The following is a 23,769-nucleotide window of genomic DNA, read 5'->3' on the forward strand; positions in this document are numbered from 1 at the left end:
TTTGCAGCACATAACACAACCTTTGTAAGTGGACGATACTCTCTCAAGGATTCCTTGATGTCCAAAAGATCAGAATCTGAAAAAAAAAAAAAAATCTTTTTCATAGTGCTGTCTCCCAAACAGCAATTCCTCAACTCACAGCAACACAGGAGAAAGGAGCAGAGAAGACTACCTGGTCATGTGTATATGGCAAGTTCTTGAGATTTTTCTTTCCCCTTTCCCATAAGAGGCACCTAGGAGAGAATAAAGACACCATGATATCTTTCAAAGGCTCCTCATTTAAGGTTTTTTTTTTTTTTTTTTTTTAAATCTGTGCTATTTTAGAAAAAGATATTTTTCTCTTGGTTAATAATTTCCAACCCACATGCAAAAAAATCAGGGAGGAGTTTGAGGATTTGTAAGACTTCTAAAAAACAAAATGATATTCAATCACTCTCATTAATTAATTTTTTTTCATTCCCTCATTTAACATATTAACACAACAACACATACTATTTTATTCCTTCATTTAAGCAGATACTAATATATGCCTAATATGTGATCTATTAAGTGATGAGCATACAACTCTTCCTTTCTTTTGGGGAGTTTAACTTCTAGCAGGCAAGTGGGTAATTAAACAAATACTCATGCAATATTTAACTATTTCTACTTAGGAGAAGGAAAAGCCCAGAATGTGAAAACAACATAGTTATGACTTAAGGACTCTTAAATCACTCTGAGAACTTGGAAAAGGGTCACTTGGGAAGGACAGAAAGGTTTTGATAGGCAAAGAGGAATTGTTTGAGCGGTGAAGAAAGGTATAAAAAAAATATGTGGAAATCCTGTTTCAGAAAGTATCTCAGTGGGATCCAGGCACTTAAACACTGCAACTCTGGCTGGACTGAAGAGACCAAAGGGGAGAGATAGGATGTGAGTTGGTGCAGGAGCAGTAGATAGGAGTAGGAGCTGAATTGTGCTGTTATCTTGAGGGCTAAGGTAAGGATTTGAGACTCTGTTCTAGGTACAATATAAACCCTTAAATGACACTTTGCTTGTGATGAATAAATCATACTCCAAATCTAAAGAGTTTATTCAGGCTTCAGAATGAAGAATTACTGGCATGGGCACTACAAGATGGAGGATAATCAGGGAGCCTGGGAGAAACGGGTTATACTATGTATTGACTGTACCAAAGACAGAGAGGGGATACTTATTTTGTATGTTTTAGAGGCAAGTGTGAAATTGGTTAAACGTTGGTTTGATGAAGGAAGAGGTTTTAAGAATGACCTCAAGCTTCCAGTACATTAGGTGACTCTCAAATTAAAAATCCTGTAAGGGGCTACTCTCATAACCTATGTGTGGTTCTTTCTGGGCCACCTTTATTACGGGTTCCTTGCTACTTTAAAATGAAGTTATGCAATGAATCTTGGAACACTGAAAAAATAAAATTTAAAAAAATAAAAAATAATAAAATGAGGTTATGGAAAATTATAAATTATTAAAATTTATGAAGATTAAATATTAATTTGAAGAGTTTTATCACTAATGTGTTATTTAAAAATGTTGGCCATTATAAATACAGTGACACAGATGCAAAGGCATGTGAAAAAATACACACACATATATGTATACTATATATATGTGAGCATGTAAGACTATATGTGTGTGAATATACACACATAGATTTGTCTGAATATGGGTTTGTGATGGCAGTGGAATTGTGTGTAGGTATTTGTGTGGTAGTAGTGATGTGAGTTTAGTGGGTTTTTTGATTATTTAGCAAAATGCTTTACACTATTAAGCCCTTGGGTTCCGCTGCTTCATGTTATGTGATTATCTAGGAAGCAAAGGGACAAAGTGATTAAAAAAAAACCTCCTAGACTCTGTTTTCAACATAACTGCCTCCCCCGGCTGTTTCTCTTCTATATTCATAAAACCATTTACCTATCTTCTATGAAAATATATTTTCAATTTAGGAGCTACAAGCCAAGTGGGAGAGTCCAGCTTCCCTCAACAGCGAGAACATGACAATGAACTCAAATGCATCACAGGCCAACCATCACAGTTTCATTTTAACAGGTATCCCTGGGATGCCAGATAAAAATGCATGGATGGCCTTTCCCTTGGGATTTCTCTACACACTAACTCTCCTGGGAAATGGTACCATTTTGGTTGTCATCAAGGTAGATGAGAGTCTCCATGAGCCTATGTACTACTTCCTCTCCATCTTGGCTCTCACTGATATTAGTCTCTCCATGTCCACCTTGCCCTCCATGCTCAGCATCTTCTGGTTTAATGCCCCTGAAATTCCCTTTAATGCGTGCATTACACAGATGTTTTTCATCCATGGATTTGGAGTGGTAGAATCAGGAGTTTTAGTGTCCATGGCCTTTGACAGATTTGTGGCCATCCGAGACCCATTACGCTATGCTTCTGTCCTCACCCATGGCATCATTGGAAAGATTGGAATAACTGTCCTCATCCGGGCAATCTGTGTAGTCTTCCCTGTTCCCTTCCTTATAAAGCGGCTACCGTTTTGCCATTCCAATGTCTTGTCTCATTCATACTGTCTCCACCAAGATGCAATGCGGCTAGCCTGTGCCAGCACCCGCATTAACAGTCTCTATGGACTCATCATAGTCATCTTCACATTGGGGCTGGATGCCCTCATCATTCTCTTTTCTTATGTGCTCATCTTAAAGACTGTGCTGGGCATTGCTTCCAGAGATGAAAGGCTCAAAGCCCTCAACACCTGCCTCTCTCACATCTGTGCTGTGCTCCTCTTCTATATTCCTCTCATTGGTGTCACCATGATCCACAGATTTGGGAAGCATTTGTCACCAGTAGTCCACACACTCATGGCCAATATCTATCTGTTACTCCCCCCTGTACTCAATCCCATTGTCTATAGTGTGAAGACCAAGCAGATACGAAGGCGGATCATAAACATGTTCCAGAGGAAAATGAACTGGACCTAGGAAAATGGAGTCAAGTATAAGGTGCAACAGTTTCAGCAGTTTCAATGCAGCCAAATTATGTACATCTAGTAAAATGCAAGGGTGGGTAAAAGGCTAGTAAAAGGCTTGTGGGTGATGATACAAGACTAGTCATTCTTGTTCTGTATATACTCCATTTTGAAATGTACACATTTCGATATCTGGTATCACATACAAAATCTAATTTAATTAAACTATAATTTTCTTCTTTTAAACTAGAGATGAGCATCAGTAAAGATAAATTATCACCTGCTTATCTAGATAACACTTATGGGTATTTACTCATATAACATGAAGTAATATTCTTTCTTTAATTATCAGTTAAATAATATTTACATAGAGAAGGATTCTGGAAGCCCAATAGCACTACTGAAGGGTTGGGTCTCTCAGATATTGTTTTGTTTTGTTTTTTCTTTAAAATAGAGCAAAGGAAACTGTCACAAAATCAAATAGCATTTAAGTTTTGGTATTTATGGAGTAAAGTAAATGACAAAATTAAAACAGACACATCTGTGATTATTTAATTTACTCCTTTTCTTTTAAGGAATATCACTTCTTTACAGATTTGTAGTAGTCCTAGTTTTCTGCCACATGCTTAGTAGAATAATGGGTGTTTTGTCTTTACTCTTTTGACCCAGTATGAGTAAGGTATATTTTGCTGTGTACTAGAGGATCCAACAAAACTTGACCAAGTAAAATTACTCCTGGGCATTTTATGAGGACTAGTAAAAACTTTCAGCACTGAGAAAAAGTTTAAGAAAACAGTGAGGGTGGCGGGTAGGGAGATGGGGTAACTGGGTGATAGACATTAAGGAGGGTACTGGATGTAATGAGCACTGGGTGTTTTATGCTAGTGATGAATATGTAAATGTTGCCCCTGAAATTAATAGTATACTCTATGTTAATTAAATTGAATTTAAATAATTTTTTTTTAAAAGAAAGCAGTAGGGGCGCCTGGGTGGCTCAATGGATTAAGCCGCTGCCTTCGGCTCAGGTCATGATCTCAGGGTCCTGGGATTGAGTCCCGCATCGGGCTCTCTGCTCAGCGGGGAGCCTGCTTCCTCCTCTCTCTCTGCCTGCCTCTTTGCCTACTTGTAATCTCTCTCTGTCAAATAAATAAATAAAATCTTAAAAAAAAAAAAAAGAAAAGAAAAGAAAGCAGTAAACACATGTGTTGAGGATGAGTATGTCAAATGCAATGTGTCTTTGCATTGATGCTGGTTCCTGTTTTAAGTATTTTATTAATCATGAAACAATGAATTTGCTGGGAGAATTACTTGTTCCTTCAATGAATATGCATTTAACCCTAATGAAATCATGACCAGTCATGATGCTAGACCTGGAAATACAGAGGAAAATGTACTAATTTACTGCTTAATCCTTGGCACAGTTCTCGGAAAAGAAATATATATACAAGTCAAGTAGGTATTACACTTCAGTATCACATTTATTAATAGTAATGGATAATGCTATTTTCCTTTAAATACCTTTTTTAAAAAAAGATTTTATTTATTAAGAGAGCAAGAGCAAGCAGGGGGATGGGGCAGGGGGAAAGAGTGAGAGAAAGAATCCCAAGGAAGACTCCACACTGAGGATCCCCACACAAGGTTCAAGCTCTCAACACTGAGATCATGACCTGAGCCAAAATCAAGAGCTGGACACTGAGCTAACTGAGCTATCTAGGTGCCCCTGCCTTTATATATCTTAATATCCTTGCAACAATCTTTGAGAGTAGGTGTTAGCAACATTTTACACACGGGGAAATAAGTTTTAGAGTAGTTAAGTAACTTGCTCAAGTTAAATAGTTTTTTTAAGTGTCAGAACTAGATTTAAATTTGGATCTGTTGATTTTAAAGCCTGTAAAGTGAAACTTAATCCATGTCTCAGGGTTTTCTAGGCTTGCAAGCAAATTCCATGAAGAGGGAATGAAGGAGTGATTCTAAGACACAGCTGCATGAGAGATAAACTAGTAATCAATATTGTCAAAACCTTATGGAAGAAGTTCATCTTGCCAAGACGGAAGTAAACAATGGGAATTACTTCAAAATGGTTGGTTGGTATAGAAGGCAAATATCAGCCAAGGCTTCAGTATCGATACCATCTAAATGAAAAACAAGAATCCCATAAAGGACACTTTATAATCAGTTAGCCTACAAGGAGAAAAAAAATATATAACTTTGATTTGTATGTAAATTTATCTCAGTCTTCAAAAACGTTTATTTTTCTTAATGTGTTACCATATATAATTATTCAATAAATAAATATAAAATATAAATATGTTAGAGAGTGTCCTTTTTTCTTTTTTCCTTATACAGATATACAACCAAAATCTTGAAAACTACCACTCCAGACTAAGGATAAAAGAGAACTACCATAAGAGGTCTTTACAAAGTTCACATACTGTGATTTAAGAGGGAAGTAGCTGAAAGTGCCCTTTGAATACCATTAGTCTTTGATTCTTTGGTGGGACCATGAAGTGGCAAGATCAAAAGTCTATATTCTTTACCAGCAATCGACTCACATACTCCACACGTTCACTGTGCAATCCCACCTCTGATTCCTAGAGTCTGGCTTTTGTGCCCATTAATATATGGAAGGTATGTTTTCCATGGCTCCAATCTCTTTCTAACAAATCAAGTACTTTCCACCTCAACCCTCCCTCAGTTTAAATTATTTGGGCATATTACAAATATTTACCATCCCCTGCTTTTTAATCTCTTCACTGATTTCATGACATCTCACATGTCCTACTGCTACCTCCTGTTTCTTCACCTGCTTTCACTTCTTCGTCTCCAACAGGATGTGGGTATTTCTCAGTTTCCCCCATGTCACTCTACTACCTCAGTAAATCTCTTCTGCTAAGATGACATTCACGTTAATGGCTTTAAAATACAACCCAATGGATCTCTCTCTCTCTTCTCTCCCTCGTGATCTAATTGCTCATTCTTTTTTTAATTTTATTTATTTATTTGACAAAGGTCACAAGCAGGCAGAGAGAGAGAAGGAAGCAGGCTCCCAGGTGAGCAGAGAGCCTGATGTGGGGTTTGATCCCAGGATCCTGGGATCATGACCCAAGCTGAAGGCAGAGGCTTCAACCCACTGAGCCACCCAGATGCCCCTAATTGTTCATTATTAATTGCCCTTGCATAATCTCTATGTGGAGTCCTTTTTTAAAGATTTATTTATTTATTTCAGAGAGAGAGAGAGAGAGACAGCACATAGAGGGGGAGGGGCAGAAGGAGAAAGAGATCTCAAACAGAACATGGAGCTCAGTGTAGGACTCCATCTCACAACCCTGAGATCATGACCTGACCTGAAATCAAGAGTTGGACATTTAACCAACTGAACCATCCAGGTGTCCCCGCTCTTGTGGAGTTTTTTTATATACCTCAATTACCGTAGAATCTTTTTTTTTTTTTAACCGTAGAATCTTTAACACTTGCTCTTTCCTACAGTAATCACGTCCTAGTTCTTTCTTTAAAGGTATAAACATGCTCTATTTATATTACATTCAAAAATTACAGACACATATTCAGAAACTCAGTACTTGATTCTTTCTTTGATTTGCATGTGTCATCAACGCCCACAATAATCAATCTGGTTTGGTCCTCTTGCAAAAGTAGGATGCAGTTTTTTGGTCAAATTAAGGAGTAGAATGAGGAGAGAGCCTTTCTAAGGAGGAAGAAAATAGCACAGAAGACAATATGTCAAACTACATGTTTAACTACATCTTAAAATAACCTGCCATAGAAAAATTTAATTTGAATTATCATGTAGCCCTATGTCTAATTCAAACACATAGAATAGATGTTTTACTTAAGAATAAAAGATGAATCTTATTTTTTTCTACTAAATCAGTATTTTGCAAATTGTATGTGGTAAATTAATTTTGAGCTTTTTTTTTCTTAATTCAGTTCAAGCCAGCCCATTCTCTCCCTGCCCCTCTAACTGGTCCTGCTCTTCCTCCCCTTGTCACACCAGAAGCCACAATCACACTCCAAGTACACCCTGTTTGCCTTCCTGGGAAACCCCAAATTCTACCCACTCAGATCAGGAAAAAGAAATTGCACCCATACAATTTTATTGTATTGTATACAAAACCATGTGCTTTGGTGACACTGCAAAGTCAAATTGTTATAAAAATTTTCAAATTTTCTGCCTTTCCTTACTTGCCCATCACAGGCAAGTAACAGACTGGGCATGACACTTTCCCTCAAAGGGATGCTGTAATACCAAATAAAATAACATGTAAGAGGCTCCGGCAGTGTGTCTTTTTGCTTAGTGGGCAGTCTACAACTCTAAGTTCTCTTATTCCCTTATCTTCAATATTCTTAGACACTCTTTATAATTGAACAGAACCTCATGTTTACCAGTAGTTGTACTCATATGATTAAACTTAATTTCATAACCACACTGGATTTCCAGGTAAGAGAATACCTAGTGTCACACACAGAAAAGCTAAACTTTACCCTTAATCTTTTGATCTCAAGTTATACAACATAGTTGGCCCCTGCTCCATTGTACACATTAATATTCGTAATCCTAAAATTTGATCATTTTTCTGATTCATGTCTTAATAAAGTATTATCCCCAGGTGTTGTCTTATTATTTAATGAGTATAGTTCATTTCTCCCCTTTTAAGCAAATGGAGGTCATTCCTAATTCTTGAGTGAGAATGTTAAATTAATTTAGTGAGCTTTAATTTAAAAGGTGTTGAACTCATGGCCTATTTGAGTTCAGGAGAGTTATTTAAAAATTGAATTAATAATATTCCCTGCCTTCAGGTGTTATATGCCAAAAATGCAGGGCTATAGGACAGTACACTGAACAGTTCCTATAAATGTCACTCTTCCTATACTAAGCAAAGAACAACTTGGCACAGGAAAAGGAAAATATGCTCTGAAAGCAGGGAAATGTCTCTTTTTTTAAGATTTTATTTATTTATTTGACAGAGAGAGAGATCACAAGTAGGCGGGTGGGGGGCGGGGAGCAGACTCCCCACTGAGCAGAGAGCCTGATACGAGGCTCTATCCCAGGACCCTGAGATCATGACCTGAGCCAAAGGCACAGTCTTAACCCACTGAGCCTCCCAGGCACCCCAGCAGAGAAATCTCTTTTTGTCTAATTCAAATCACACAGAAAACATGAAAAAGATAACCTTTATTTCTCATACTCATAATTGAACCTTTACAGAATAGATTTCCTTCTCTCTCAAACTGGCAGAACTTAACCCTCTGCAGTAATCTTGCTTTGAACAAATATTTGGATGATTTTCTTTCGTATCTCCTTGGTCTTCACAGTATAGACTATAGGGTTCAGCACAGGGGGTACAAGAAGGTAGGCATTAGCCATAAGGGCATGAGTCAGTGGTGAAAGGTGCTTTCCAAAACGATGAATGACAGACACCCCAATAAGTGGAACATAGAAGATGAGTACAGCACAGATGTGTGAAACACAGGTGTTGAGTGCCTTCAGCCGGCCCTCCCCTGAGGCAATGGCCATTACTGTTCGGAGTATGAACACATAGGAGAGGAGGATGGAGAGGGAGTCAGAACCCTTGGTGAAGACGACAGCAATGAGGCCATAGAGACTGTTGACCCGGGTGCTGGCACAGGCAAGGCGCATGACATCTTGGTGGAGGCAGAAGGAGTGGGAGAGAATATTGGAGCGATAGAAGGGAAGTCGTTTGATGAGGAAAGGCACAGGAAAGACCACACACACTGCCCTTGTCAAGATGACTGTCCCTGTTCTGCAGACCACACCATTGGTTAGGATGGTACCATACCTGAGCGGGTCCCAGATGGCAACAACCCGATCAAGGGCCATGGCCACCAGGACTCCAGATTCAATGGCGGAGAAGGTGTGAATGAAGTACATCTGAACAAGGCAGGCATCAAAGGCAATGGACTTGTGGTTAAACCAGAATATGCCTAGCATAGAGGGCAAAGTACAAAGGGCAAGCCCCATGTCTGCCAATGCCAGCATGCACAGAAAATAGTACATGGGGATATGCAGGGATGATTCAGACTTGATGGTAGAGATGATGACACCATTGCCAAAGAGAGCAATGACATATATAGCACCCAATGGGAATGCCATCCAATAATACTTTTGTTCAAGCCCTGGAATTCCAGTTAAGACAAAGTAAGGGTGTTGGAAGTAAGAGTGGTTATTATCTGCCATGAAGCCAGTGTGACACAGGCATGAGGAGGGTGCTTGTGGGGTCCTGATGGGTGACTTCCTAAAAATACAGTGATATAACAATATGTTAGAATCTGACTCCTGGGAGTCAAACAATTTTATTTTCACACGGGTGGGGAGGGTATAAGAGAGGACTGAATCCCAAAATTACTATTCCACGGTGTATCCTGTTGAGGAAAATTCTACTGGCTGAGGGGAAAAAGACTCACCCAACTACAAATAAGTCACATTCACATTTACTTTCACATCTCTTATCATTTTTGAATAATTTGTCTTCTGCTCCTCAATTCGTGAATATTTTACATCCAGGCTGTTTTTAACTCTGGCTGACCCACGCTCATGGTGAATCAAAAATCACATTGTACTGAAGTCTCCTACAAGATCCCTTTTGAAAGATTTCTGATTCATATTTCCAGCCTTAGCCAGGACATTTTCTCTCTTTCTATCAAACATCCATTTATCCACACTGCTCTTATGAAAAAGGGCTAGCTGTTGGTTCAAAAATCTGGCCTATTAGATTGTCAGTATACATTTCTTTCCAAAAACTGTTATTTTAGTTTTTGTCTGTTTTTGTGATTTTTGAGAAATAAAATGTTATATTTCTCAAATAACTGGAATAAAAATTGGAAAGGAGAGAAACGTTTAAGAGGTAGACAAATAGAGGGGAAAATAAAATAAGGTAGAGGGAGGGAAGGAGAGAAGAGAAAAAGAATAAATAGAGAAAACAGAGATGCAAAGAGCATCAGAAGTAAAAGTTTATCTATTTCACATTTTACTAATAAAAAAACTGAAGCCTAAAGAAGCAGCTTACCCTCAGTCAAATACCTAGTTAGTAGCAAAGCGGATAAGAGAGAGGGAAAGGCACAGCCTTGCTGAGGAATATTACAGTTAAGTGCCATGGGAGTTTGAGTGTTCAAGTAGAGAAGACCAAGTCAAAGTTAGATCTCTTGGCCAAGGTGCTTACTCCCTAATATTGGTCCTTAGATTTTGTTCTTTACCTATGTTGCCCAAGATCTAGAAAACAGGAGTTCAAGCTTATCTCCTAAAGATTAGTCTTTTAGATCCCAAGTTCTTCCTTTGAAAGTTAATCTAAGCCTGACCCTCCACGGTTCATACTGCCACATATATGGGAAAACAGACTAAGTGTTCTGTATCTGCCCCCAGGCTACCATAAGCTAATGGTCTTGTCATAGATCCTAAATTGTAGGAGCAGGTGAACGATAAAATAAAACTAAAAAAAATTCTCTCTTACGTGAGTAACAGCAAGCAAACAAAAAACACACTTCCACCAGTCTAGGGAAACTTCCAAGTTATCTAGGCAATGCAGGATATTTGTAGATGATAGAATAAGATTAGGACGGCCTTCAAAGGAAAGGCTGACTCTTCATTATACCAGGATGAATGATAGCTACAGAGAATCTGAGGAAACAGGGAAACAAAAAAACCCTCCTGATGTAGAAATTAATTATAAGCACACCTCACTTGACAGTAGAGCCACAAACTCTCTTATCAAGGGGGAAATTTCAAAACTGCAATCATTCTAGTGTTCTAAATGGAAGTAATTTTAAAAGTCCAGTGTCTAACCAATATAGAAACAGTATCCAGTATTCTACAGGTGACGTGTATCTTCTGCCTACATTAGTTCCATCAACTGGGAGTTCCCTACACTTTAAGGCAATGGCATTTATAAGAGAATCAGCTATCTATCCACCTCATAGAAAAAGGTGACCTATTACAATGAAGTTAAAGAAGTTATCTTCACATCTTTCCCTTAAAGGTGTGAATGAGAAAGAGGGCCAGAACATAGGTTATGGAGTGCTTGGGTTGGAGAAAAGAGGACAAAGGAAAGATAAAGGGACAGAAGAGAAGAGGTTGGGAAACAATTAGAAACTTCCGTGATGGTATCTTAAAATAGTCTGTTGATAGGCCAACTTTATCCTTTGCTTTTTCTCTAAAACTTACCTCGTTGCTGAGAATGTCCTGGAAGAGATCTTGAGCAGTCTAAGACTCGCCTGGCAAAACCATTGCCACTACCCACATGAGGACTTTTATTTCTTGCACTGCTCCAAAACTCCTCCTACTACTACACCATGGAGAGTTTCATGGGTCAATGAGCAGGGTTATTCCCTGGAGCTTCTGAGATTGAGGAAGTCTCCCCAGGGCAATAAAATTACCTCCTAGATATTCATGTCTGCGATATGAGATAGTATTAAGGAGCCTAATAGAAAAAGGTGTTTGTTTTTGTGTATATGTGTGGAGGGGTTCAGTTTCAAGAGACTGCTTATTGCTTAGTCATGGTCTCTCAAGGCCATCTTAGCCACCTCGCTCTTTCCACACTCTAAACTGATGATAGTTGCCTTTATTTTTCTCAAAACATAGCAAAAATAACAAACAAAAATATCTCTAAGAAAAGTGACTCCAAGATTTTCCCGTGAAATCTACAGTCGAAATGACTCCCCCAGTGAATGAATTTTTCCTGATGTTTTATCTGCATTTTTCAGTTTTCAGTATCAACCTGATAAATCTAGCTATGCACTGTGAAAAACCTGACTAGATAAGGAAGAAATGCTCATATAGAAAGAGCTTCATAGACTAAGCTTTCTTAATCAATTGCCATTATCTATACAATAGTCCCACAGTAATTTAACATTAATACAGATTACTCTTCAATACCACAGACTCTTAAAGTGTTCAGTTCCTTAATAAAATAAAATTCATTTCTACATCATATGATCATTCTTTTAATTGGAGTAATTAAGCTGTGGAATTGCTCTACTTAAAATAATTTAACCTCTATATTTCACTGCTCATTACAAAGGTGCATTTTGCAACTTAATCCACTCTTGCTCCTATTTTTCATCTATGCTGACAAATAGGAGTTTTGTGTAATTGGATCACTCTAATTTTATTCCAATCTCTCAACCAAAATGTTTTAAGAGAATCTCAACCAGGCTCTACTCTCAGTGCGGAGCCCTACACAGGGTTCGATCTCATGACCTGAGCCAAGATCAAGTCAGACACTTAAACTACTGAGCCACCCAAGCGTCCCTGGACTCTGATTTCTTTTCATTTTCTGTCTATTCGTCAGAACAAATATAAAACTAAACAATTACTATCTCTCCTTTTAAATTTCAACCTCATCAAAGATGGAGGACACTGACTATGCAATAGTCAGACCATATAAGACTATATGGTCTTATAGATTTAGAGAATCTATCTTCCATTAATTATTTCAATTCACTTTAATTGGATATTAATACCATTCCTATCAAAAGCAGTTTCAAATATTCACATTTCCAACCACCCCTCTGACTCAGTCTTTCTCTCAGCCCATTCTATAGCAAAACCGTTCCCCTACTCATTCAAAAGAATTGTGATGATTTAATCTAGTCTTTCTCAGTACCTTACCTCTCTTAGCTACTTCTTGAAACATATCCACACCCATCCTTTTCTTCCCAGAGTTCAAGTAAATTGCCTCTTTCCAGGTTCAATATTAACCCTACCTCAGTGCTAGAGTCTTTGACTCCATTTCCTACTTTAATTCTTGCTTTTCTCATTCAATTGTATGTATTAGCAGATTCCTTCCAAATCTGTATCTTCGATCCTCATCTTTGTGTTGAGTTTCAGACACTTACATGTATCTGTCTGATGGTCATCATCTTTACCTATACATCACTCATATTCATCAAAATGAACAAATCCAAAACTATTTTTTTATTATGTTATGTTAGTCACCATACAATACATCATTAGTTTCTGCAGTAGTGTTCCATGGTTCATTGTTTGTATATAACACCCAGTGCTCCATGCAATATGCGCCCTCCTTACTACTCAACACCATGCTAACTGACCCCCCACAAACCCTCAGTTTGTTTCCCAGAGTCCATAGTCTCTCATGGTTTGTCTCCCACTCTGATTTCCCCCTTTCATTTTTTCCCTTCCTTCTCCCAATGTCTTCCATGCTATTCCTTATGTTCCACAAGTAAGTGAAACCATATGATAATTGACTTTCTCTTCTTGACTTATTTCATTTAGCATAATCCCCCCCAGTTCCATCCATCAAAAGTTGAGTATTCATCCTTTCTGATGTCTGAGTAATATTCCAACTTTCTCTCTTCACAGATGACATGATACTTAAGGAAAACCCAAAGACTCCACCACTAAATTATTAGAGCTCATATAGCAACTCAGTAATGTGGCAGGATATAAAATCAATGCACAGAAATCAGTTGCTTTCCTATACATAACAATGTAACGGTAGAAATCGATAATTTTTAAAAGCAACTTTATGCTTTCTCCTCCATACTTTAACTGGCTATTTCTTTACCTTTTTTTTTTTTTTAAGATTTTATTGATTTATTTGACAGAGAGAGAGAGAGAGCGAGCACCAGCAGGAGGAGGGAGAGGGAGAAACAGTTTCCCCACTGAGCAGGGAGCCTGATGCAGGGCTCTATCCCGGAACCCTGGGATCATGACCTGAGCTGAAGGCAAACACTCAACCAACTGAATTACCCAGGAGCCCCTATTTCTTTACTTTTTTATCTCAGTTGATAGTTCAATCCATCTAGTCATGTAAATACAAAACTGTAAGTCATTCAATAGAGAGTCCTGACACATATATTAAATATAATATTATATATTAAATACCTTAAATGTTTCTAGTATTGTTCCTTTCTTTCTATATTGAACAATGTTTACAATTCCACACCCTCTATTTCTCCCACATAGACTTCTTCAATTACATTCTAAGGTATTTTTTTTTTTATTCACATAAAAATAAACTGCTTTGCTTATTCTTGTTCTTCCCTGTTCCTTCTTTCTTTTAGTTATGCATGAGGAAATGAGGTTTCTCTTATTGTCAATTTCTTTAGAAAATATTATTCTAATATTTGGCACTAACCAAATTCGAACTGGACAGATGTCTTATTACATGTAGTTAAATTATTTCATTGCCACGTAAATTTGATTTTTTATGAAAGTCTTATGAAAAACCATGAGAAGCTGAAAATGCATTTATAAATAATTTGTAAGTCTATGTATCTTGTTTTTCCTTAAGCAGTTTTCACAACATCAAGATAATTTTTAACATTCATGCAAGTCTAAATTTTCTCCAAAACATATTCTTTCTTATTGACTCATTCTTAATACATTTCTGAAGCATTTAAAAAAACTGAATTACTAGAATTTGTCAAAAACAAATGCTTCAGTTCATGATCCATGGCTACTTATTGTTTGGCAAAGGTGATCAAAACATATTTGTGGTGGGGGCATCTGGTTGGCTCAGTGGGTTAAGCCTCAGCCTTTGGCTCAGGTCATGATCCCAGTGTCCTAGGATCGAGCCCCACATTGGGTCTTGTCTCAGCAGGAAGTCTGCTTTCCCACCCCCCTGCCGCCTGCCTCTCTGCCTACTTGTGGTCTCTGTCTCTGTCTCTCTCTCTCTCTGTCAAATAAATAAATAAAGTCTTAAAAAAATATATTTGTTGTATTAAAAAAATGGAAGTTGAGAAGGACAGAAGAAAGGAAGAAAGGGAAAAAAAGAGGAAACCAAGAGAAGATAATACAATGAGAAAATGGGAGAGAGGAAGGACATAAAAATGATGGATAAGCCTTGAAAGGTAAATTTCAAAGAAACTGACAACTGCTCTTACGAGAGTTTCCATTTTTCAATGGTTTTAAAATTTATATCCAATGAAATTTACTTCTTTTTGTGCAATTCTATTAATTTTGTTAAATGCATAGAGTCATGTAACCACCTCTTTAATCCAAATACTGAAAAGTTCCATCAACCCAAAACAGACCCTTATGTTACACCTTATATTTGATCCCTTATAGTTGATATCCCTTATAGTTGATACCCCAAGCCCTTGATAACTACTAATCTGTTGTCTGACCCTATAACTTTGGTTCATTAAATAGTAATAATATTTCAAACCTGACTTTTTACATTTAACATAAGCATTGAGATTTATCCATGTTATTGCTAAACAGTGTTTCATTGAATGGGTATAGGTGATATTCTGTTTATCCACTTGGTGGTTGAAAGACATTTGTTTATAAATAAAGCTCTTATAAGCATTCACACATAGGTTTTTATATGTATGTAAGTTTTTATTTCTCTGGTTTAAATACCTAGAAGTGGATATCCCAGGCATATCTCATTTTTTATAGATGTTTTAATTTTTGTTATTTTTATTATGTTAATCACCATACAGTACATCATTAGTCTTTGATGTGGTGTTCCAAGACTCACTGTTTGCATATATCACCCGGTCTTCCATGCAATACAATACCCCAGGTATATCTTAAGTATGTGTCTAGCTTTCTAAAAATTACCATATTGCTTTACAAAGTGGTTGTACAGTTTTGTATTCCCATCACCAGTGTATGAAAATCCTAGTTGCTTTTGTTCCAACCAGCAACTTCAATTATCAATTTTTTTGTCATTCTTACAGGTATATATTGACATCTCATTATGGTGGTTTTAATTTATGTTTTCTTAATGATTAATAATGTTGAGCCTCTTTTTATGTGTTTATTGCCATATATATATCTTCTCTGGTGAAATATCTGTTCAAATATTTGGCCTATTATTTCTGATTTGGTTACTATTTTTTTGAATTTATAGTTTTTAAAAAATATATAATTTGATTAAAAAAATGTTGTTGTTTATGTGATTTGTGACTTGTCTCCCTAGTCTTTCTTGTTTTTTAATTCTCTTAGCAGTGTCTTTCATGAAACATTTTTATAAAAAGATATCTTATAAAAATATTTTATATATTTATATATATAAAATATCTATATATATATAAAATATCTATATATATATAAAACATATCTATATATGTTTTTTGCTTTGAGTTGTGCTTTTTGGGTCTAGTTTAGGAATTATTGGCATACCAAAAAGTCTCAAAGATTTTCTCATACTTCCTCTTCTAAAAGTTTTATAGTATTATGATTTACACTTAGGTTTATGATTATTTTGTTCAAAAGTAAATTGATTTATTTCTGTAGGTCTTGTATATTCTCTATACTGTTTCACTGATTTATGTGTCTATCCCTTTGCCAAAACCAAATCCTTCCAATTATTGTAGATTTACAGGAAGTCTAGAAGTCAGGTATTAAGAGTCTTCAAACTTTCTCATCTTTTTCAAAATTGTTTTGTTTATATTAGTTCCTTTGATTTTGTATGTACATTTATTATTCATTATTTATTTATTTATAAGATTATTTATTTATTGAGAGAGAGTGTGTGTGAGCAGGGGGAGGGACAAGGAGAAGAAGGGGGAGAGAATCTCCAACAGACTCTGTATTGAGTGTGGAGCGTGGGGCTCAATCCCACAACCCTGAGGTCATGACTTGAGCAGAAATAAAGAACCACCCAGGTACCCAAGGTAAACAAATTAGAATCAGCTTACACAGGTCTACAAAAACATGGCTGGGATTTAGATTGGCATTACATTAAATCTTTAGAACAATCTGGATAGAAATGGTACCTTAAAAAGTGTTCATTTTCACCATTTATTTAGGTCATCTCATTTTTTTTTTAATAGCAATGTTTTATAGTTTTCAGCTAACAACCCTGCACAAATTTCATTAGCTACATACCCTTGTGTGTCGTTTTGGTGCTATTATAAATGGTACTTTAACAAAATCCACTTTTCATTACTCATTGCTAGCATGTAGAAATATCACTGATTTGTTTATATTGACCTTATATCCTGTCATCTTGCTAAACTTGCCTTTAAGTTTCTAGAACCTTCTCACAGATTTCTTGGGGGGTTTTAAATATAGACTGTCATGCTATCTGTGAATACACAGTTATGTATTTATCCCTTCCAATCTATGTTTCTGTATGCATTCTATATACCCTCATTGTACTGAATAGGACTTCCAGCAAAATGTTGTACAAGAATGATGACAGCATATGCTCCTACCTTTTCCCCCAATCTTGGGGAGAAAATATTAAGTCTTTCATCATTAATTATAATGTTAGTTATAGATGTCCTTTATGAGAGTATGGAAATTCACCTTGTATTTTCAATATACTGAGAGTTTTGCCCATGAAAATGTGTTGGATTCAACATGCCATTATGGGCTTTGAAAGAGGAGTAGACCACACACATAAGAGCAGCTTCTAATACAGGAAAGTGATAGCCAGTCAACAGCCAACGGGTTAGAGAGCCTACAGACTAAGTCTGGTTTGTTTTTTCTATTAGTCCACTCACTTGGGCTGTAGATATGTTCTTTTCCTAGCAAAAATGTTGAATTCCATTGTCACATATATTTTTGGGAATACTAGCTTATTTGGGAGCAATGAGGTTACCTAGATAGATTATGAAGAGGAGGAACAAATTTTCCTTTGTCCAAGGTTCTTCTTGCTAGACTTAAGAGTTAAATTTACATGAAACAGATTGACAGAAGAAAACCCCTACATTTCATTAAGAGCACACAGGCATAATAATGAAATTGAGATCCAAACAAATGACCAAGGTAGGCAGTTTTTATACATTTCATACATAGAGAAAATAAATGTGTGAGAAGTTGGCAGAATAAACAAAACAGACATTTTGGAGTTTAAGGAAGTGAAATTTTCAGTAAGTGAAATTTACTTTATTAGTAGTAAAAAAGTAGCAAGGTTTATTTTTGAAGCTTTCTCAGCTTTAAAGTTTCTATATTTGGTGACAGGGATGTCCTGTTCTTCAGTTGGGAAATATATTTCCTGCTTTTAGGAGTGACAGAAAACTGTCTGAGTGTCCCTGTACTGGCTGTTACCCAGGTAGTTTCACTTCAAAATATCCAGGATGCCATTGTGGTACATTTTGGCAGCCTGCTGCTGGGCCCTACAACCACTAGCATAGCATTTGCTTACTCCTTCCCTCCCAGCAAATGTTAAATAGTTGCTGTGTAGTGAGCTTGTACTGGTGGATATCCAATCTGAGAATTTGTCATGAAATTTAGCATGGATTCTTGTTCTAATTGCTATATTTCTGTGGCAACATTGACAGTGAGCAAAAATGGTATTTGCTGAATCTTTTTTTCAGGTTTTATTTAAATTCCAGTTAGTTAACACACCGTGTAATATTAGTTTCAGGTGTACAATGCAGTGATTCAACATTTACAAACAACACCCAGTGTTCATCAGAGCAAGTGCACTCCTTAATCTCCAGCACTTGTTTAAGCTATCTCCCAGTATCTCCCACTATATCCCAGCTATCTTTAACTGGATACCTCACTCACATTTCATCCTAATTCTTTTTCTTGATGAGGAAACGGAAGCCCAGAGATGTGTGAAGTAGCTTGTCCACAGCCTTACAGCTAGAAAGCGGCAAAGTGAGGATTTTTACCAAGACAGTCTAAATCAGAAAGACACAGCACCATACTGTGGGCTCCTGAAACATAAAATCCAATGACACATATGTTGATCTAAGAAAAGGAGGGACCCAAGGATGGTTTAATTTTGTCCCTTCCTCCAGCCTAGTAAGCGATCTGTTCATTTATCACATGAATAAATGGCTATCCTGAAGATCCAGGAAACCAGAGTACAGATAGATATGAGGCTCTTCCTATGATTTAGAGGTCAGAGAAAAGGCAGCCCTGGATCCCAGGATGACAGAAAGATATAAAATCATTCACTGAACCAATCAGGGAGCCTGAGACAGGACCTGGTTATGGAGTTGCAGGTGTTTGAGGTGCTAAGACTGACTTTGTCCATGTCTTCAGATCCATTCACCATGGGGTTAAACTTCGGCTGCAGAGTTTGAGGGCAGCTTTAGGTCCAACAGATCACACCTGCTGGAATTGCTGGAAGGAGTTCTGAGGAGGGTAACCTGAGTCCAGGAGAAGTGTAGCTGTGCCCTGGGGATAGAGAGATTAAGGCAGCATCTCCTGAAAGGGAGTAGAAGTAACAGGGATGCGCTGGGTAAACCCGCGAGCTGGGATCTGGTTACCCAGGTCTGCTGCAGGGATTACAGGAACAAAAGCACCCTGGAAGTTCTCTGGGAGGGGAGGAGCAGCGGACAGCATGGCACACAATGAGCATTTATGGAGATTTGGGCTGATTATGTCCAGGGTGTGAAGGAAAAGCTACAAGCTGGCATGGGGAGCAGGTTGCCTGGTGATATCTGATCTATGAGAAAACACGGCATCTATAAAGAACAAGAAATGGCAGGGAGAATGAGAAAATGCAAAGTACAGAAAAGAAAGAGAGAAGGAAAGAGAGAGAAAGAGAGTGAGCCAAAATGACTGGGTCAGAGGAATGAGGGGGTCCAGTCAGCTAGCTGTTGTATTTCAGAGGGAGTTGACTTTATGGATAGCAGTGTGCATGTGGCCAGGGATGGGGACGGAACTGTCACAAAGATAAGAGACCATTCTCTACCCCTGTAGTCTTTGAATTGATTTAGGGCTTAGCCTGAGGATGCAAAGCAAAATGACTAAATGAGCTCTGCAGAGATAGAACCTGTGACCTTAGAGCCATTAGCACCATGTGGTACCCCACTGAGCTAAGGGCAATTAGTTAAAACAGAAACAAGCAACAAAACCAGAAGGTGTCCCTGTGGACTGAGCCTGGGGCACTCTCTAGGGCTCATTATCTGCTCTCTGAAAAAAAGGCTGGGGAGAGGTTGTGGTAATGGTCAAAGAGCAGACAGGCCAGAGTGAGACACAACACCAGGACCTATAAGGACAAGATGCTCAGGATTAGTATGGGGTAGAGGGGAACCTGCTTCACAGGCTATGATGACAGGACTGGATGTTAAGGATGGTGGGACTCTTCCATTCCCGCTGCAGTTCAAAGGTCATCATGGTACTTCCTCTGGGCAGAACAACTGGCCCTTAATAACCACAGCATTCTCACTGAGGCTCCCCATGGGGCTCAGGCAATAAGAGGTTGGACACCTGGGCTCACCTTTCTTGTAACCCACACCCCACCCACTCGCCCAGATGGGCTACAATAAGAGTTGCAGAAAGAGTACACCTGAGTCAGTCTACTAGAACATCAAAGTGTGTGAGGGTCACTGGGAGAACCAAGTGTGGTGAGTGAACTGCAAAAAGGGAGAAGCAGGTTTGGGGAGGGACAAAAAGACTCAGGGTGAGAGTGATAAAATAAATGAGGCATGCACAGTGAGTGGAGGTGAAACAAGAAAGAGGGAGGAGGAGGGAGAAATAGGTGTGGCAGTTTCTGTTTCTGAGCCTGAAAGGATAGAAAGGAAATAGGGCAAAGAATTTGACCATTCTCAGAAAGTTTCTTCAATTTTTGAAGAGCCGGTAGGTAGTCGGGGGCTAAAGGATTGGGATGGAACCGGTGGAGAGATCAGAAAATCATGGTGCCCTCTATAGAAGGGAGGGAACCATGGCGCTCAGAATCTGGGCAGTGAAACACATTTTTTACCTAAGATGACTCTTTAAAACATTCATGGAATTCAACAAACTGATTTCATGTCTAATGGAAAGATGTTATTACAGGGATGAAAATGCAAAAGATCGTACTTGTCTTCAGTTAGCTCACAGAGCAGTAGGAAGGCAGGGGAAGAGTTCCAGTAGTGCACTTGCTTATGGGAGAGGGGTGCACAGAGTAATAGAAGAGAGAGTGATTCACTGGGAGGGAGCAATACAATAGAAGGCCTGTGGGAGCTGGTAGCATCTGAGTTCTAGTAAGGAAAATTCGTTTCCTGAGATGGAAAACTGGAGAGAAGGGACGGTAACTGTCGGTGCAAAGTCAAGGACATGACCAAGCGTGCGGTCTATTTGGAATTGGGACTGAGTATTTAACATCATGCTTTAGAATGAGGAGGTCATATGGAACAGACGTTGCTGACCAAATAGATCACGGAAGGATGTTTCCAAACTGCATAGTGAAGTTTTAAGTTTACTGATGACCAAAACTCTGGATGGTGGAATTGGGGGACCTCAAAAATTCAGTGGTGGTATCTGCTGTCCCCCACATATGGCCTGATTTTTTGCTTACCTTGCCCAATAATAACCTGCCAAGGTCTTTTGTTTCCATATTCTTCAGGGCAAAGCTCTATCTGTCCAGTAAAGACACAGCCTGAGCAATCACCTGGCTATAGGGATCAGGAGAACTGATCGTTGCCTTATATTCCAACTATCCACCAAGATTTGAGACTAAGAACATGGAAGGTTATTTTCTAAATTTAGGCCAACTTATCTAATCATTCCTCTTCCCTAGATTGTTTTATTCCTCCCTCCCACATCTATGTTTGTTTTTCTTGTGCTCCTGATGTGCATAGGTCTCTTAGCATATCAGTATTCAATAATGTACCTGATTTGATCTCATACTTTGTTAAGTGGTTATCCATGGGATATACCACCAGTTTCCAGTGGATTGCTTGGTGCTCAGCACTAAAGAGATCTCCTTCAGTACAGTCCAGAGGCCCCCAGGGGGCCTCTCAGGATATGGAGGGGCAATTATTGCCTTGGAGACAAATCCACTGTCTTAGCCATTTCTTCCTACTCTATTTTACCCCCTAAGGGCCAACTGCTAGAGAGCTGATGCTCTAAATCATCACACATTGGCCACTTCTTGAAGCCATCGAATACTGCAGCATTCATCAGCAACCACAGACTCTATCTGACATACAATCTTCAATGCTGGTAAATAGCGGGAGAATTATGGTGAGGGCCCCAATTGCCAGGACTAGATGTAGGACACATATGTAAAGTGAGCAAATTTGCCCATAATACTCTTATCCCTGTGTGGCTGCTCAGATCTCTCCATGACACCAGCATGAAACCTGCTCTGTAACCAAATATCCTATTTCCATCTGTCTTTCAGATAGAAGGCAGTGAATCTGGTAATGAATAAAACCTTTCTTCTCTCCCCCAAAACAGCATTCGGTGTTTATACACATTTTGGTGACAATGCCTGCACTTTAAGGTTTGAGTCATAGAATTAAATCTATAGAGAGCAAGATTTCCATTTGAGAAAAAGGGAGCTTACTTACCTTTGTAGCAATATATCAGATACATGAAGTGAAATAAAGTTGCCTAATTGAGTGATGTGAGATGGGACTCAAGATGTATGTTTACGGTTCTCTGCATTTCTGATATATATAGATATATATATCTATATATATCACATATATATGAAATGTATGATATATATTTCTGATACATACAGATGTATATATACACACACACACACACATACACACCATATATATGCATGATGGAGGCATGCGGCTGCATATTGAAGGGACGTTTGTGAACTTTTGGTGAATATGTGTGTCTGTGAGGAGAGAAAGGTTACTCATTTGCTGTTTTGGAGAATGACTGAATCTTTAAATTTACCTATCTTTGACTGGGTGTGGTGGCAAAAGATTGGTGAAGAGCATTTGGCATCCATAGTTTGTGGAGATGAGTGCGTAGATGACAACATACACGCACTTACAGGCACTTCTGCTTCCACACGCCTTTTCCCTGAGACACGCACTTCTATCAGGAGGTATTCAGAAGTGCTTCTATCTCAGGGAATGAGCATATACACATTTCTGCCCCCTTGAATGTATGTGAAGTTACATTTTTATTTGAATACCTGTTAGTTTGATATGCATTGGCCTCGAAAATATTTCTGTCAGTGAATATAAACCTTCTTTACACGAGTGTTTCTGGTATCAAAGTGATTAAGTGTGTGTTTGCGTGGGTGTGCATGTGTGTGGGTGTGTGCATATATGTCTGTTACGTGTGGGAATACACATCAACTACCAAATGTAAGCACCTTTTTGTGTTTGAATAGTGTAAATGGCAGAAAGCACAGGTGCTTCTTGTATGCTCGTTAGGTGTACATGAGAGCACTTTCAAAATTCTGGGAAGGAGTAAACCTGTCAAATATGAAGGTCCCACACGGAGCTTTAAATATTCCCATAAAAGCCTCAGAGGTTTTTTCCAAAACACATCTGTCCCAAACTTCTTTCTGCTTTGCCTTTATCAAGTCTATCCACTACCTAGCTTGCCTAGCTTGTTTCTCATGAGCAGGAATGTTCTGTGAAATGGGTAGGATTCAGGAGCCACCTCTGTGCTCCGCATTGCAAGCCTAGCCACTTTGAAGCGGCTCCATCGAGGGGTTCCATCAGGCAGAGGTAGAGACTCCAAGAGGGTGGGGACTAGAAGCACACTGAGAAGAAAGGACACCACTGAAGAAAAGAATAATATTTTGGAGAAACTAATATGAGGTGTACGTACATGAGGGGTGTATGGGAAGACTTTGAGAAAGTTGACAGTTTATAGAAGAATAAAACTAAGTGGGCATTTCGGAAAGAGGGATCAAATCCACGAGAAAATTTAGAGAAAAAGAATTGCAAATGTGTAAAATGGAAGTATAAAAGGTTTATGAAGCATATTTATGTGTGGTTTAATACAAACCAAGAACTGGATTCACAACAATGAATGAAATAATCAACCATCTCTTTATTTGTTCCATTGAAGAAGGCATAGAAAGAAATATTAGTAATTGAGAATAATTAAGGACTGTATCAGAGAATGTGCTACCCTGTGATAAGAGAGGGTAAATAATCTAGCCCAGAGCCTGTTTGAGAAAAGGCGGTCAGCAGGGGTTGTCTGAGTTGGAACTTGATACATA

The 23,769-nt window shown here is 38.3% G+C and overlaps 2 protein-coding genes across 2 annotated transcripts; one reads left to right on the forward strand and one right to left on the reverse strand.

Annotated features, from left to right (window-relative positions):
* Window positions 1–2,003: 2,003 nt before the first annotated feature.
* LOC101679791 (olfactory receptor 51H1-like) lies at window positions 2,004–2,957 on the forward strand. The gene has a single exon (XM_004782224.2). The coding sequence runs from the start codon at window positions 2,004–2,006 to the stop codon at window positions 2,955–2,957; it is 954 nt and encodes a 317-aa protein (XP_004782281.2).
* Window positions 2,958–8,201: 5,244 nt separating this feature from the next.
* Window positions 8,202–9,158, reverse strand: LOC101677411 (olfactory receptor 51H1-like). Its single transcript, XM_004782216.1, has one exon. The coding sequence runs from the start codon at window positions 9,156–9,158 to the stop codon at window positions 8,202–8,204; it is 957 nt and encodes a 318-aa protein (XP_004782273.1).
* Window positions 9,159–23,769: the final 14,611 nt, after the last annotated feature.

The sequence above is a fragment of the Mustela putorius genome, unplaced genomic scaffold, assembly GCF_011764305.1.
Source record: "Mustela putorius furo isolate JIRA1106 unplaced genomic scaffold, ASM1176430v1.1 tig00003987_pilon_pilon_pilon, whole genome shotgun sequence".
Taxonomy (NCBI): Eukaryota; Metazoa; Chordata; class Mammalia; order Carnivora; family Mustelidae; genus Mustela; species Mustela putorius.

Bases quoted from the DNA above. Each gene is read 5' to 3' on its own strand.
- LOC101679791 (XM_004782224.2), top strand. From the start codon at position 2,004: ATGACAATGAACTCAAATGCATCACAGGCCAACCATCACAGTTTCATT.
- LOC101677411 (XM_004782216.1), bottom strand. From the start codon at position 9,158: ATGGCAGATAATAACCACTCTTACTTCCAACACCCTTACTTTGTCTTA.